The sequence below is a fragment of the Trematomus bernacchii genome, unplaced genomic scaffold (genome assembly GCF_902827165.1).
Source record: "Trematomus bernacchii unplaced genomic scaffold, fTreBer1.1, whole genome shotgun sequence".
Taxonomy (NCBI): domain Eukaryota; kingdom Metazoa; phylum Chordata; class Actinopteri; order Perciformes; family Nototheniidae; genus Trematomus; species Trematomus bernacchii.
In genome coordinates this window covers 3517401-3534101 of record NW_022987778.1, presented here as the reverse complement: position 1 = coordinate 3534101, position 16701 = coordinate 3517401, and the positions used below count along the sequence as shown (strand labels likewise).

At 39.7% G+C, this 16701-nt stretch overlaps 1 protein-coding gene across 1 annotated transcript; it reads left to right on the top strand.

The window, feature by feature from the left end:
- The first annotated feature begins 2751 nt into the window (after positions 1-2751).
- Positions 2752-12663, top strand: snx22 (sorting nexin 22). Its single transcript, XM_034149065.1, has 7 exons — positions 2752-3002; positions 5424-5507; positions 6523-6627; positions 8022-8116; positions 9851-9883; positions 11651-11718; positions 11824-12663. The coding sequence occupies exons 1-7, from the start codon at positions 2916-2918 to the stop codon at positions 11940-11942; spliced, it is 591 nt and encodes a 196-aa protein (XP_034004956.1). The 5' UTR covers positions 2752-2915; the 3' UTR covers positions 11943-12663.
- Positions 12664-16701: the final 4038 nt, after the last annotated feature.

Genomic DNA, 16701 nt, shown 5'->3' with positions numbered 1-16701 from the left:
GAGTGAGACATTGGAACAGTGTGAATGTGGAGCTAAAGCGATGTCCAGACATTAACCAGGTCAAGAGGAAATACAGAGAAATTATTTTCTCCAGGTACAGGGATGGGGAGGGTGTCTGACTGTATGTATCTATGTATATGCGTATGTGTATATATGTGTGTATATGTGTATATGTGTATATGTGTGTGTGTGTGTGTGTGTGTGTGTGTGTGTGTGTGTGTGTGTGTGTGTGTGTGTGTGTGTGTGTGTGTGTGTGTGTGTGTGTGTGTGTGTGTGTGTGTGTGTGTGTGTGTGTGTGTGTGTGTGTGTGTGTGCGTGTGCGTGTGCGTGTGTATATATATGTGTATATGTCAATAAACAAGTAAAGCAGATTAATAATGATAATTATTATTATTTATAGATTATAGATTATAGATTATAAATAAATAATTTAGGGGCAAGGGGGTGAGATTAAATAAGTTATACTTCTTCTCACTCCTTTTCGAACACTAGATGTGGGACTGTTTATGTTGCTAATGCTGTTGTTGTTGTTGTTGTAAATGTCACTTTGTTTTGTTTTCTTTTACATGACTATGCACTGCAACATTTCTTTGTTTTTTGTAATTATTTATTTTACTTGTTCGAAAATAAAATGTATCAATCAATCAATCAATCAATCAATCAATGGTATCAAAATAATCATTTACATTTGAATCACTAAAGGGAAAGACAGTAAATTACTACATTTATTCAAGCTTTCAAATGGGATTCTCCGTTGGTGGTTCTTTGTCAACTGTATTCTGTCTGCTATAAATCTGCAACTACATACTTTATTCAAATCTGTGGTGGAATAAGTACCCAGATATTTTACGTAGCAATAGTCAATTGTAAATATACTACTATAATATAAAAGTCCAGCATTTAAGATCTTACCTCAAGTAAAGTACAAAACTATTGGCAGTATAAAACAATATCAAACACACTTTATATACTAGTACCAAAAGTAATAATACTTGTCATCCCTTATGGCCCATTTTAGAATATAAATAAAAAACTACTGCATTATGATTATTAATGCAATAATGTGTTCATCACAGCTGGTAAAGGTGGAGCTAATTCTACTTTATAAACTGCCGCTGGGAATTGTACCTACTGTATATGTATGTCAATATGTTTAGTTTGTTTTGCACTTTTATTGTCATTACATAGTACTGAACATTGATCACATTGAAGTTCTAACTAAGAAATTGAAATTCACTCTTGGCTTCCTTTTCAGACTTAAATGTTGTTTTTCAATTTCTTCCCGTAAAAGGTTGGTCTCTGGCTTATTCCTGTCCCAGCTGGACTACGGTGATACCATTTATAGATTTGCCTGTCCCACTGTTTTGGCCAAACTTGACCCACTCTACCATGCTGCACTGCGATATATATCAAATGCACCCTATAGGACTCATCATTGCAAATATAGCCTAACTGGATGGTCCTCACTTACTATGCGTAGGATGCAGCATTGGTTTTTATTAATGTATAAAGCCATTTTAGGTAAGCTTCCACTGTACATCTGTGCCAGATTTGCCCCAGTTTGTGACTCTTACAACCTCAGATCCAGCGCCTGGATACGGTTCCAGGTACCTGCTGTGCGGACTGAGGCTGGAAAAAGGAGTCTTTTTTATTATGGTCCTTGGTCTTGGAATGACCTTCAATCACGCCTCAAACTGACGGCACTTGTCCCTATAGCCTGTTTTAATTTGAAGTTGTCTGAGGTCCTCACCACCAGCTGCTCTTGCAGTAATAAGTAGTGTACCTTTCTTACTGTCCTAAATGTGCACAATGTAGTGGCTGCTTTTCGTTTTGTTTTTTTGTTTTCATAGTTGTGTTCTCTGTATTTTACATGTTTGTGTTATGTGTTATGTGTAACGTTGCTGCCTTCTTGGCCAGGTCAGCATTGAAAATGAGATCTTATCTCAATGCTTTTTATCTGGTTAAATAAAGGTTAAATACAATTAAAAAACTATGTAACGAAATGGTTTCTCTGCATTTGACCCATAGTGTTAGGAGCAGTGGGCTGCCATTATGAACGGCGCCCGGGGAGCAGTGTAGGGAACGGACCGTGCCTTGCTCAGGGACACCTCGGTAGCACTTGGTCTTGCCGGGAGGTAAATGTTCATTTATAAGTTGTGTTAGTGAATAATGTGAATCTGTAAGGTAACTAAAGCTTTGAAATAAATGCAGCAGAATAAAAAGTACAATATTGGCTTCCAAAAGGTATTCGATAAGAAGTATATCGTAGCATAAAGTTAAAATACTCAGCTAAGGTGGAGTATAAGAAAAACTGTACTTACAGTACTTTTCTAATACATAAAGCATTATTTGTGTTTGTTGCTAAATATGTTTATTTATTTCTGAGAGGTTTTTCTGTAGTTGGATGTATAAAGAAGAAGAAGAAAGTATAAAGTTAGTTTGTTCCTTTTTCACAATATTTGCTTCTAAAATGTAGTCTATTTGAAGTATAAAGTAGTGTAAGTTAAAATACTCAGGTAAGGTATAACTACAGCAAGCTTGTACAAATGTATGAAATGATACCACTGACTACAAGTTGAATTTGCCCACTGCTTGCCCCCACTGAACGTCACAGTAAACTCCAGTCCTGTGTTGTCCATGTAAACTTCCCTTTTTTTATTTCAGACAGCAGCAGGGACTCTGTTCCTAAATGTCGGACTGCACCTTTAACGTCCCTGAACGCACCCTCTGGTTGTGTGTGTCCAATTAGTGTGGAGGTGGAGCACAGGAAGAACACTGGAGAGACACACCACACACACAGGCAGGCAGGCAGACAGACAGGCTGAGAGTTTATTTGTTCTGTTCCTGTCGCGGAAAAACCGAGTGGAGTTACCTTTCAGTTGCAGGAAGTGACCCGCAAACAGCTGATCATTCCGATGGTTTGGCAGGAGGAATTCCCGATGATTGAAGTATCGATCCCCTCCATGGAGAGGGAAGTGGATGAGGCGGGGAAATCCAGAAAGGTGAGCACGCAGCTTGACTTTTACCTTGATTTCGCTCTTTTCAGCAGCGTCAAACACGTTGTTATCCACCATTATCACTTTGTTGCGGTGCTATTTTGGCTTTGTAGTTGTGTATTAAAGGTGAAGTGCGACGCCAGGTGAGCCAGGTGTTGCAGGAAGAGGAAGAGTGAGAGTGACGTCACGTTTCCTCCCATTTCTCCCAGAGGGGAAACACACTAACTGCTTAAATAATCAAAGTTAGAATCAGAAATAATGTATTAATCCGAAATCAGGACATTTACATCGTTACAGCCAAGAGGATAGCAGATAAAAGGAAAAAATACATTTAAAAAATATAACATATTAAAGAAAGAGGCACGTTAATAAAAGTACAAATCTAAAAGTACACATCCATAGTAAAAACACTAAATAAAACCAAGTGATCGAGTTGTGCATTTGAATATGCCTTAAAAGAAGGTGGTGAAAAAGGTAAGTATATATTTTCTCAATCACTGTACTTACTGTAAGTACAGTTTTGGTCTACGTGCACATAAGCATTTAAAATCTTCTACTTTAATTCTAAGGAAGATATTGTACTTGATATTCCACTGTGACTTGGTTACTTAAAGTGACTGCAAACTACAAATGAACTGCTAAAAGATGTTGTATTAGTATAAAGATGGTTTCAACTTGGTTAATTACAATTAATTAACAAGAATGGGTCAATACTTATAATCCATATTATACATTATTCTGCATAAGAATGATTTTATTGTTGGTGCTTTGAGCCCATGTTTATAAGAATACTGAATTACTTAATAATGTAAAGTGTGTAAACACTCAATTTAAAAAGATCTGAGTGCTTTTTCCACCTCACCATCCTTTACTGTGTTACAATAAAATACTACACTATACACATTGTGCATTGGCATCAAAATATATACTTTAAATAAAAGTAAAAGCACTCACTATGCACAATGGTCTGTGTTGCTCTTATATGGATCTTATTATCGATGCGTCAACATAGCAGTAAGTAAGCTGCGGTTTGTTGATCATTTGAACTTTTATATAAAGCTTTGGTAGGGGAATTTATAACAAACCCTCCTATTTTATAATGTCACCATTTGTTTTGTGTGACATTATAAATGTGATCTTAAAACAGAGCTAAAAAGTACAATATGTTCCTCTGAAATATTTTGTACGTAAAACATTACGTGAGAAAACTAGAACAGTACTTTTCTACTTAAAAGTAGAAGTTATTTGGTTCCTTTTTCAAACAGTGCAGACAGCTGTAAAACTTTGGTGACATTATACTGCTACACACACACACACACACACACACACACACACACACATTACATGTTACTTGTTAGAAGCTTTTATCCAAAGCAACTTACATACTCAATACTGTGGACAATCCCCACAGAAGCAATTTGGGGTGAAGTGTCTTGCCCAGGGACACAACGACATGCTGACTGCAGTGGGGTTTGAACCTGTGCACAACCCATATGCACAACCCACTGTGCCACATACACACACACACACACACACACACACATCTGACACCACGATATGAATGTGTAATAAATTGCATTCACACATACATTTTAAAATAGTGGGCAAACATTGACACTAGCCTGGGGAATGTACTGCAGTGTGCTGAACTGACCTCTGCTCAGTTTGATCATCTCAGACTCAAGACGTCAGACTTTGTTTCTGTTTGTTTACATTACTGAAAAAGTAAGTACTAACTCCACAAAGGTCGTCCTGCAGTTTGTTCAACACACATCTTTAAGCATTCAATTTCTCTCCAGCTGCACAATGCTCTTATTATTATTTCTTATTTGCTGATGTTTGGTTGCCCTCTAATGTATTCATCTGTAAGAGAAGACAGCGTAAGTTACTCCTGTGGTTTACAGTTTACACCCAGTGTCTACTGCAAGGACAGTTAAGATGAATGTCAACATTCAGATATTAATCAAGAGAGTTTTCTTTAAAGAATTGTCTAAATATTTCAGATACAGTGTACAGATTATGTGTTTTCATACTGTGTATTTCTTTGGTATGTTTGCAGAACAGTTTTTTAACTAAATGTGTCACTCAGGTCTTTGTATTTAAAAGTTCATAAAGGAATGTATTTGTTTACAGATAGACATGATTAATAGTAGTTTACATCTTGGCCTACAGTGTACATGACATGTATTTAAGTGTTGTATTAATGGTGGAAGAGAAATGTAATTGAAGCTCTGTGCCTCCTCCTGGTGGAGAAGTGATGATGGTGTATTGTGATGCACACTTGAATGAATTTGATGTTGATGAAGAAGCAAAACATATATTGGGTTGATCATTTTTGACATAGTTCCCGTCTCCAAACATTACATTTACTAAATGAAAGATTGTGAATAAATCCTTTACGTGTCTCCTTGTGTCTTCTGTTTACAGCTTTTCCGAGTCGAAGTGTTGTTCAATGGGAGGAAACATTATGTGCTCAGAAGAAGCAGCGAATTCCAGACTCTCCACAGAAAGGTATGTCGCTTTATAGCCGCAGTCCTAATTAATATAATGTTACTGAATTACTGTTTCCTATAGTAGGCACTGCGTGTTATGCTAATTGATGATATGTTATTTGTGACCGATAATAGGAGGGTAAGGAGGCTTCACTGGTGGTCTCTTGCCTTTCTAAAAAGATGTGTATTGTTGTTTAAAACCACATGAGTTGGACAAGAAGATGACAGCTCTCTAAATGTGTTGAAATTGTTGTATTATTGTAATCGTTTTAGTTCAATCAGGAGAGACTTCATTTTGTTTAAAGAACATTTATTGACACATGTCATATGATAAATGTTAAGTCTTTGGCGATTAGACCCCGATCCTGAAATCGTATATCTAAAGGGGAAATGCAGCCGTGAGCATATAGGGAACCCCCCCGGGGTCTAGACACTGGTGATGATGCTGAAGATCTGGATTTGATGAGGAGATGGGATGAAGAGGAGGTGTGATGAGGTCTTTGGATTAGCTCTCCTGGCACTGGATATGATGAAAGGAGGTGGATGGGGAGGAGGCGGGCGGCAGCATGAAAACCTGAAATCACAGCTGACTGCAGGAGAGAGGAGAACCATTTTAAAGTTTGGCTGCAGCACAGTGATTGGCTGCTGAGAATGAGGTGAATGTAATAGGTTATAGACAACGCCCGTGATGAGCTGATTATATGCAGCTGCGGAGTGAATGTATATATAAACCCAGTATTCCTGAAAGAACTTGCGGTGAGCTTCATATAGATGCTTCATACCTTATTGGTTCATTTCTAAGTGTTTTGATAGCCAGCTTAACATCAGTTGAATAGTGTGAAACAAACGCCAAGATAAGAATCCTGCTCACACACTTACACGTGCAAAAGAGGGGAACCATTCAATAAAGTGCTTCTTGTTGTAAAAAAGGTTGTTATTTAAACCTTAACATTAGTACCTATTAATTCCAGCCATCATGTGCTGTTGATCACAGTTTATTTGAAAGTTTAAGTTGTATGTTGTGTGTCCTGCAGCTCAGGAAGATCATCCACACTCCAGACCTCCCGAGCAAGAGGAACCCCCATCTGAGGACCAAGCCTCTGGAGCAGAGGAGGCACGAGCTGGAGGATTACATCCAGGTAACAAGAGGGACTTCTGCAGCAACTCGTATGTAGAAATGCGCCGACAATGTCATTTAAGAGCAAGTCTGTGTACTGCTCTTGTGCAAGAATATATTTTTTAATAAGTAATACTGTGTAACTGACGGGGAACTTTGAAGCAATTGACAAAACTGAATTTAATGTAGATTGTATAGCCCCTTTCAAAACAGAAGTTGCTTCAAAGGAACACGAAAAAAGGAGATAACTGTAACCAGATGAAACATTATACAAACCAGGTGAAATAAGTGAATAACCACAAAGAGAAAATAATAGATGCTTCTGTAAGAATTTAAAGATTTGACTTTCTGAGACTTGAGTCTTCGAATTGGCTCTTTAAGAGTTGAGGAGCGACAGCAGTAAAAGTACGATCAACTTTTTCGATTTGAGCTTTTAGCCTTTAAACTGACTTTAAATGTAACTAGTGCCTTTTATTGTTGTATTTGCTTTATGGCTATTACTGTTTTTATTACTGTTTTCATAACTAGTTTTATTTATTTGTTAATATCTTAAAGTGGACCTATCATGCTATATTTGAATAATATAGTGTAGGACCATACCTATATAAGGCATATTTATACTTTTTTTTTTTTCAAAATACCAAACAGATCATGCATTTTAGCCATGCCTCATTTTGAAAAATGTTAGCTCTGTTTTTGCAAGGGCTGATTCAGTGAGAACAGCACCATCTACAGGCCTGGCATATGTACTACAACGTCTCCAGTGCTTTCGAACGGCAATGGCCGTGGCTGTCTCCTCCTGATTGGTGGAGTTGGCCCAATAGCCGTAGCGCCACCGTCCTGACGTCAGGACAGTGTTCAAATCTGGATCAGTTTTTATCAGATCCGTTGCAGCCCCTTTTTTAGAGATTTGGGTATGGAGGAAAATAGAGAGGGTTGTGTTTTCTGACACTTGGTGAGTTCCCTGGAACACCGGGGACACATATTCATGTATAAAAGACGTACACAAGTGCATTTTGCATGATAGGTCCCCTTTAAACTGCATAGCGAGAAGCCTGCTAAATGTAACTGTACATGAGTCAAATGAATGTGTCTGATTCTCAGTAGTCAGAGGTAGATGTATTCAACTCCTCCTGAAATGAATACAAAGGGGTGTAATGTGTGATCTACATGTTGTTCTAGTTCAAGCCTTTTTTTATCTGATTGACTTAAACCAGAGATTTTCAACATTGAGATCAAACGAGAAATGTACTAGAGCATCTCCGAATATTCTCATGTGCCACCTGATGAATTCATCATCTTGCTGTTTATATTATGCCATGTCACTCTGCCAAGGCAATGTGCCAAAGTGTAGCTGCAGAAAACCAACATTTACTATTTCATATTCAAAAGTCGTATTGTTCTCCGTTGCTGCAGGACATCATCTATCAGAACGACGACGTGCCGCAGGTGCTGCTGGACTTCCTGCATCTGAAACACTTCCACACCGGGATGAAGGTCAGCAGCATGGAGTAAGTCCTCTGTCCTCTGTCCTCTGTCCTGTGTCCTGTGTCCTCTGCCCTGTCCTCTGTCCTCTGTCATCCAACCTCTGTTCTCTGTCCTCAGCCCTCTGTCCTGTTCTCTGTCCTGTCCTCTGCCCTCTGCCCTCTGCCCTCTCTCCTCTGCCCTCTGCCCTCTGTCCTCTGCCCTTTGCCCTCTCTCCTCTGTCCTCTGCCCTCTTTCCTGTCCTCTGCCCTCTCTCCTCTGCCCTCTCTCCTCTGTCCTGTGTCCTCTGCCCTCTATCCTCTGTCCTGTGTCCTCTGTCCTCTGTCCTCTGCCCTCTGCCCTGTCCTCTGCCCTCTCTCCTCTGTCCTCTGCCCTCTGCCCTCTTTCCTGTCCTCTGCCCTCTCTCCTCTGCCCTCTCTCCTCTGCCCTCTCTCCTCTGCCCTCTGCCCTCTGCCCTCTGCCCTCTCTCCTCTGTCCTCTGCCCTCTGCCCTCTTTCCTGCCCTCTCTCCTCTGTCCTCTGCCCTTTGCCCTCTTTCCTGCCCTCTGCCCTCTGCCCTGTCCTCTGCCCTCTCTCCTCTGTCCTCTGCCCTCTGCCCTCTCTCCTCTGCCCTCTCTCCTCTGCCCTCTGCCCTCTCTCCTCTGCCCTCTGCCCTCTGCCCTCTGCCCTCTGTCCTCTGTCCTCTGTCCTCTGCCCTCTGCCCTCTGTCCTCTGCCCTCTGCCCTCTGTCCTCTGCCCTCTCTCCTCTGTCCTCTGCCCTCTGTCCTCTGCCCTCTGCCCTCTCTCCTCTGCCCTCTGCCCTCTGCCCTCTGCCCTCTGTCCTCTGTCCTCTGTCCTCTGCCCTCTGCCCTCTGTCCTCTGCCCTCTGCCCTCTGTCCTCTGCCCTCTCTCCTCTGTCCTCTGCCCTCTGTCCTCTGCCCTCTGCCCTCTCTCCTCTGCCCTCTCTCCTCTGTCCTGTGTCCTCTGCCCTCTATCCTCTGTCCTGTGTCCTCTGTCCTCTGCCCTCTGCCCTCTGCCCTGTCCTCTGCCCTCTCTCCTCTGTCCTCTGCCCTCTGCCCTCTTTCCTGTCCTCTGCCCTCTCTCCTCTGCCCTCTCTCCTCTGTCCTGTGTTCTCTGCCCTCTATCCTGTGTCCTCTGCCCTCTGTCCTCTGCCCTCTATCCTCTGTCCTGAGTCCCCTGTCCCTTGTCCTCTGTCCCCTCACTGCAAGATGGATGACACGTCTCTTTATTTAGCTCCTCTGTTTTTGGATTGGGGCAATGCAGCAACATAAAACAACTTTATAGAGATTTCACTGTGGTGTAGAGAGCATCAATGACTCTTTAATATCATCTGATCAAGGAAGAAGAAATAAGTAGAAATATTACAGTACACTAGTTAAAATCCTGAGATTGAGTTTTAGTTTTCACTGCACTTATAAGTGTATAAAACATAACTACTAATTATGTAGAACAATACAGACTGTAAATGGGAGTGTGTGTCAAAGTACAACGAAATGTCTTTCTCTCACTGCAGTCAAAAATAGACACAAATAACCAAATAAATAAGAGTGGTAAAAGCAGAGGTAGTAGCGATGACAGTGCAACGAGATCAAATTAAATGTCAATGTGCATATTTACACTTACAGTCTAAAAACATTAAAATGATTCTCTTTATAAAACAAATATTCTCTGTATGATAAAGTACTCTTTAGAGTTGTATAATAACCTGTATTTTGAGAGTGTCCTTGCAGTAAATCTGTAAATGATGTGCTCTGATTTCAGATCACTTGACGAATTGGACAGTCAGGATTACAGGTAAGATTACTTTTTTAGTATTTCCTCTATATCCTGTGTCAGAGCGTAGGTGAATCCTCAGGTCCGCCTCCACTTTAGGTGGGTAATGACACACTGGGTGTTTCTCAATGTCGAGTACGCTTGCTTGGTAGCACATGTCTTCCGAGTCACTTGCTTCAGAAGCGAGGCAAGAATCTTTCCTGGCATTCGGAAAACAAAGAGTGGAACAGGCGAGCAAGTGTGCAGGTGTGCGTCATATGAGAGGCCCCGCCTTACATTTTCAGCCACAGATTTTTGTCCAAATTGGTCCGTGCGCAAAGCATTGTGGGGATTTTAAGACCGCGGAGTCTACTCATGTGCAGCCTCGAAATTTCTCGCTACGGAGTACCCCGGGCTCGGTAGAATTCCAAGTATGCTGGACATAGGAACAGTCCGTCGGCGGCACTCGATGACGTAGTATGCTTGAAATAGTGGCTCTGGAGCAGCCTTCCTCGACATTGAGAAACACCCACTCACTGCCCCCCAAATCAACACAATCGGGACAAGTGAGAGATGCAAAACAGAAATAACTACTGCATCTTGTTTACCCTTTTATTAACCCTGTTATTTGGCACATGCGAAGTTGAATGCGAAACAAGAGAAAAAAAACCTGAGACATATTTGTCTAGTGGCCATGGTAAAAGAAAATCTGCATATACGCATTAATACGTGTTTTTTATTGGTTGTGTTTTTTATAACAATCAGCAAACAACCTACTTCAGGTACATTCCAAAAATAAAAAATGGTGCTCTCAACTGGTCAGGCCTCGGGACCCACTTTTTCCTTTGTCAATAAATCGCGACCCAAAATTTGAACCACTCAAATCTATTCAACAAAAAATCGTGCTGTAATATATACGCTTTTCAGCATACAATATGAATTAAAGTGAAGTACAGTACATATACCCCTTCACAGAACTAAAGAATGCTTTAAAAAAAGGTTTAATGAGATGATGGAATCAAAGCTGAACTGTATAACATAAAAAGGCAGACATGCTGAAAACCCAACCCCAGAAGGGGGGTCTCCCCCAGGAGATTTTTAGAAATACTAACATGTAAACTACAAATTCTGGTACTCTGAGAAGAAAATAAATAAATCTATTACTACCCAACATATTAATAATATTTGCTGCTCCTCACAGTGAGAAGAGCAAAGAGGAGATAGTCTGTGTGAATTGTGGGTAGGGTAGATAGCCCCCATTTTTCTGTAACCTGTCAATCATCAAACCGGGGGTCATATTTCATTATGTGTTCATTTGTATCTGAAGTTGTACCCATGGATGTATAAAGAATAGTTCTACCGCAGAGTTATTCTCCGTGGGGACTTCCGGCAACAATCTTGATTCTGATTGGCCAGAAGACTCGAAAAAAAATCAGCAAAGATGTTTTATTGAGAAGATGATCACTACGTGACAGAAGTTTTCAAAACCGTTTATGGTCTCCGGTACTTCCAGTCCAACGCCTACTACTGCATGCACAGCTTTGGAACATCGGGCCTTCAAAATAAAAGTTATATATATAGGCTATATATTTATTTTCAATTATTTTTTTCTTCACTCACACATCTGCGACCCACTCGAAACGGGTCCGCGACCCACTTTTGGGTTGCGACCCACCAGTTGAGAACCACTGCTCTAACATACACATGATAAAGGTTTTTATTTGTGTACACATGTTGATTTTTAAATAACTTTTTTCTGTGACTCATTTCAAATGACTAATCAATCATATTTAACTTGTGTGTCCTCAGTTATCCGTTACCAAATCAGCGAGTGTTGGGATTCTATAAGGATCCTTATCTCTCTGAACGCACATCAGGTAAGAAATACGTTTAAAGAAGAGTGTGTTTTGTTGTTGGCGTTTAAAAGCCTCTGTAACTATCTTTCCACAGGATAAACTCTGAGCTCTGTCTTGTGTTTTCAGATCTTCCGGATGTTGTTGTGGACGGAGTTCTGCAGGGTTTATATCCTCGGGATGTCCGAGTCAGCTTCACCGCCCCCGTCCTCACGGAGCCCGACCCCAGTGCTTCTTTAGACGCCTGAAACTATAGCTAAATGTTAGGTTTAATGTTTCAGAGTAGATGACAATACAGTTAAATACACACAACTAGCAAGAAGGACAACTAAAAAGCCATTGGTGCATGATACAGGGGAAATGGGTCACATGGAGGATCATTTTGTCTGAAATCCAGTAGGATTTAAACCCAAAACTCAGGCTTTGTATTTCCGTTACGTTATCTGTAGTATTGTTCAACCTTTTCTTAGCCTTTTGATATCACTAAAGTGAAGCCAAATCCCAAATTCATCTTGAAAATGAGTCACTAAGTATGTTTTTATTCAGTTAAATAAGCACACAAATATATTTGTATGAAGATGTGGGAGTGAAAGGAGACCACAGGCAAACGTGTCTTTTATTCTTTCAAGCCATACTGTAGCTTAGTTTAATTTTAGAGTAGAGGAGCAATGTGGAAATGTAGAAATTACTTGAAATCCAGGCGTGAGATACAGTAGAGGTCTTTTTTTATATATTGTTTTGTCACAGTTGATACTTGAGTATAGAAGTCCCTAACATTCATGTACATTTGTAGTAACTTGAATTCGTTGAACGTAGTTTTATTTTCTAGTGTTAGGTCAATCACAATGAGCCTTTGATACTGAAACAATGTTGGGGAGTTATTTGTACTTTTGTATGAGGTTGTTTGAATTGACATTTATAATAAAAAATCAGACACGTCTCATCCTGTGTCTCTGTATTTCAACCTGAGCTGTAGAATATTGTTCATTTTGAAAAACTGGCACGAGACATGTGGACACACTCCTGTTTTGACTTTGAATCCGTCAAAACACATTTATTTAGTTTGGGGACACTAGTGAGGCAACCAGGGGCCTCATTTATAACGCCTTGCGTAGGATTGACGTAGGAAGGTTGCTTACGTAGTACAAAGCACAAAAATAGGTACATACATTTTCCGCCATTTTCCGATTCACAAAACATTGCGTACCGGCGAGGGAAGTGCGTACGGCACTCCCTACGCCTGTTTCCCTTTATAAATCACAATCGACTCGTAACTTGCTCGTAACGCCCATATTTGCCTATACATAGTCAAAGAAACGCCCATTCATTCATTCATTTTGACTGACTGCATGAAGAAGATCGCAGGAAATTACGATAGAACAGCTAAAAAAGACATCTCACACCGTGTCAGATTTTGGTTATTGTGGGGAGGTCGAGATAAATCATATTGTTTGGTGGATGCAGTTTGAACCAGAGTAGCAGCATGGAGGTCGGATCGTCACCAAAATAAATAAATAAGTGGTCCGAAAAAAGTTAATGACAAAAAAAATACACATAACCTTCCTCAGGCAGTGTGTTTGTCCCGGGGACAGGAGACACCCCCTTGATGAGAAACTGTAAGAAATGATCGGGGAATCCCTCCGGAGTGGAGTCATGACGACTGGATCTGAATTATTTTTGTTGTATTTGGTGGTTTGTGTTCCAGCTGTCGATCAGCAACTATATATCCATAATCCACCAGTTAAAGGAAATACAACTAATGGATTGTGTTATATTAGCTGTACAATTTACCACATATGGTGTTCTTAGTTTCCATACCTCCTGTGTTTTACGAGCGACTTATCAAGTCTTGGCAAACGGCATAAAACACGATTAAACGTGATAGTATATAAAACCATGCTCGTATCTACAACCTATAGAAATGCAAAACGGCGTCAGTTTAGACGTAATTCTGTCCTCCTGCTTACCGCATAATTTATGAGAAAACATTTCATAACATTAACACAACATATTCGAGGTGGTTTTAAATAACATATCCGTATTTATTTATTTCTCCAAGTTATGTTTTTGTGTGCACTGAGGAGTCTCAAACTGGCGTTTGTTTAATCATTTAAAGATTGGCTTTAATCAATGTTTGAAAATGAATTCTTCATATTTAATAAATGAGAGGTAACATTTTATTTATGGTATTATTTCCACATATTTCTCTCCATTCTTCCTTCTGCCAACGGTGTCGCAGTTTCTCGTCTCTCCCGTTTGTGTGCTTAGTGCGTACGCATGGGTTAGAGTTTGCGTGGAGGACAGCACATTTTCCCGTCAAGTTAGTATTTTATAAATCGCAAACATTGCGTAGAAACTGGCGTACGCCATTTTTTGAGCGTATATCCCTTTATAAATGAGGCCCCAGGTCATGCTTTACTAAAGTATTTCCCTATGGAATTACATATGAATGATTAAATAAGCAACAATCAGAGAAAAAGATTGCCCAGAGCCTTTTGCAAGTTAATACCAGTAAGAGACTAAAAGCATTGCAACGGGAATCTCTCATGTTAAAAAGCCAAAACTGTTTGACCTTGTTGCAAAGATCTGATGCAATATCGGAAATGTGGACCCACGGCACTATCAGAAAGTTGCTATCAGAAACAATGTCCGACTGTTTTGGACGTAATATGGTCTGTGTTTATATTAGCGTCGCTAACACTCAGAGCTAACCTGTACTGTACAGAGCATGTGTGTGAAGAAGCAGGAAATAAAAAGGAACTCACCTTGTGGTATAACCGGCAAGAGAGAAAGCCTTTGAGCTCCATACTGTTTCAGAAATAATCCTTGATAATCCATGATATGGCGTTTCATCACGGCAGTATTTAGTTTAGACAGTAGCTGCCGGGTCCCGCATGAGCTCAGCCCCCTCCTTTTTATTATCATTTTTTTTTTTAAAGCTTTATACCCCAAATCAGCACTTTTGAAACAGGAAGTGAAATAGAGGGATATGAGGCATGGCTAGAATGGGTGATCTGTTTGGTATTTTGAGCAAAACACTTCATAGACATGTTTTGTATATATTTGTATATATCTGAGACCTATGCTATTGCCTAAAAATAGCATGATAGGTGACCTTTAAGCATTTCAACATGTTACAAAGTTTCATTTTTTCCAAACAACAAAACTAATAAATAATACAAATACGTTATTCTTTACATTAAAATAAAAAGCATAATACATCAATTAAATAAAACAAGCAGTTGATAAACATATAATCACATAATATTGCATCCCCACTCATTACCTCAAAAAACAAACAAGTAAATAATTCCATAAAACTTAGAAAATAATCATAGACATGTTTTTTATTTATTTTTTATATATCTGAGACCTATGCTATTTCCTAAAAATAGCATGATAGGTGCACTTTAAGTATAAGTGTAAGTAATTTATAATCATCCTTCAAGACATCAGTTTAATGCAAAAGAAGACAAAAAGATATTGAATGTGTAGTAAAATTCAAGTTATTTTTGCTTGAGAACCCCAACATGTGTCTTTTTAGTGACATAGAACTCTTAAGAATATAGGGAAATGGTTTGGTTTCTGAAAGCATCTTCCTAAAACTATTTTTATAGTGAATGATGATTTAAGTTTGTGATGTTTTAGATGTATTGCAGTGCGCTGGTGTAGAAGGTGTCAGTTTTCAGCTGCCTCACCTCAACCTGGAGGGAAATAGTTCACAAGCAGCAACACGCAGCAGAACAATAACGAATATCTGCCCGAGGCACGAAGAAAGGAGCTTAAGCCTTTCATTATGTTAGTTAGTTTTGGTTTAGTGGTGCTTTGCCATGCCTCCTGTTTGGTGAGATTTAAGATCTGGTTGGACTTGTTCACTCTGGATGTATAAAAGGATTAGAGTGAAAACGTACTCGTGTATTCTTGATTCTGAGTCATTGTCTATACTACAAGTATTAGTATGTCTGGTGCTAGTAACAAGTAAAATGTTAAAATGTATTCAAATTCAACAAGTGCAATGGAGGGTAATGCTCGGCTGAATTATGCACCAGACTTAAGGGAGTACTCCAGCATGTTACAATGTTTGGACTTCACAACCTTGAACGAGAGGGTAAGCAGGTTACTTTGGCACAGCATTGTATGACTTCAAATAAAGCTGTCTTGAACAAATAATGACTTGGGTTTTATTTGACCAATGTCCAGCAAAGTTATTAATGTGTTTCCCTCAGTGTGCCTTTTACCATGCCCCTATGCCAACTGTGATGAAGGCGTCTTCTTCACACAGCACTTTTATACATTTAGGAGACTTGTGAGAGACATATTTTTCTTCAAAGAAACGTTCACGGTGCAGCAGAGGCCAAGATATGCTAACTTTTCGATGGGTCAATCTCTTAAAACACTGCATTCTACATTTCCCAAAATGCAACCCAATAGCATATTTTATTAGACCATCCTTGCATGGCAAATATCCCACAAGTATGTATAAGGTAACCAAATATATATATAAAAATACCAAAGAAAAGTGACTGACTGGGGAAAGTAAGACTCAGTAGGCCATATGTATGACAGTTGTTACGACCCTGGGTCGTTATGTCATTTGTGTGCAGATATTTCTTCCTCCTCCTGTGTCTGTGGCTGCGTGTGAGTAAGCAGGTGGTGCCTGGTAGCTGATTGGCTGTCCAAATGCCAAATGTTGTGCTGCGCCTAGGTTCCCCTAGACCTGGGCGTAACACAGTAGATAAATAAAATCCAGCCATCAATAATCATGATTTACGCCTGAACTTTTTCCTGCGTTTCCATCCACCAATTATTAAGCACATTTTCAAAATTGATTGTAAAAAATGTGAAATACCCTTTAAATCGTGCAACCCTTCCAAGTTGTTTTGCTTAAACTTTAAGTATCAATATCAACATCTACTTAAAGTACTCATCATGCAAAGTGTCCAATAAATCATATATAATACATGACTTTATGTGTGTGTTTCTTCACTATACACTGCTGGCTGGGTA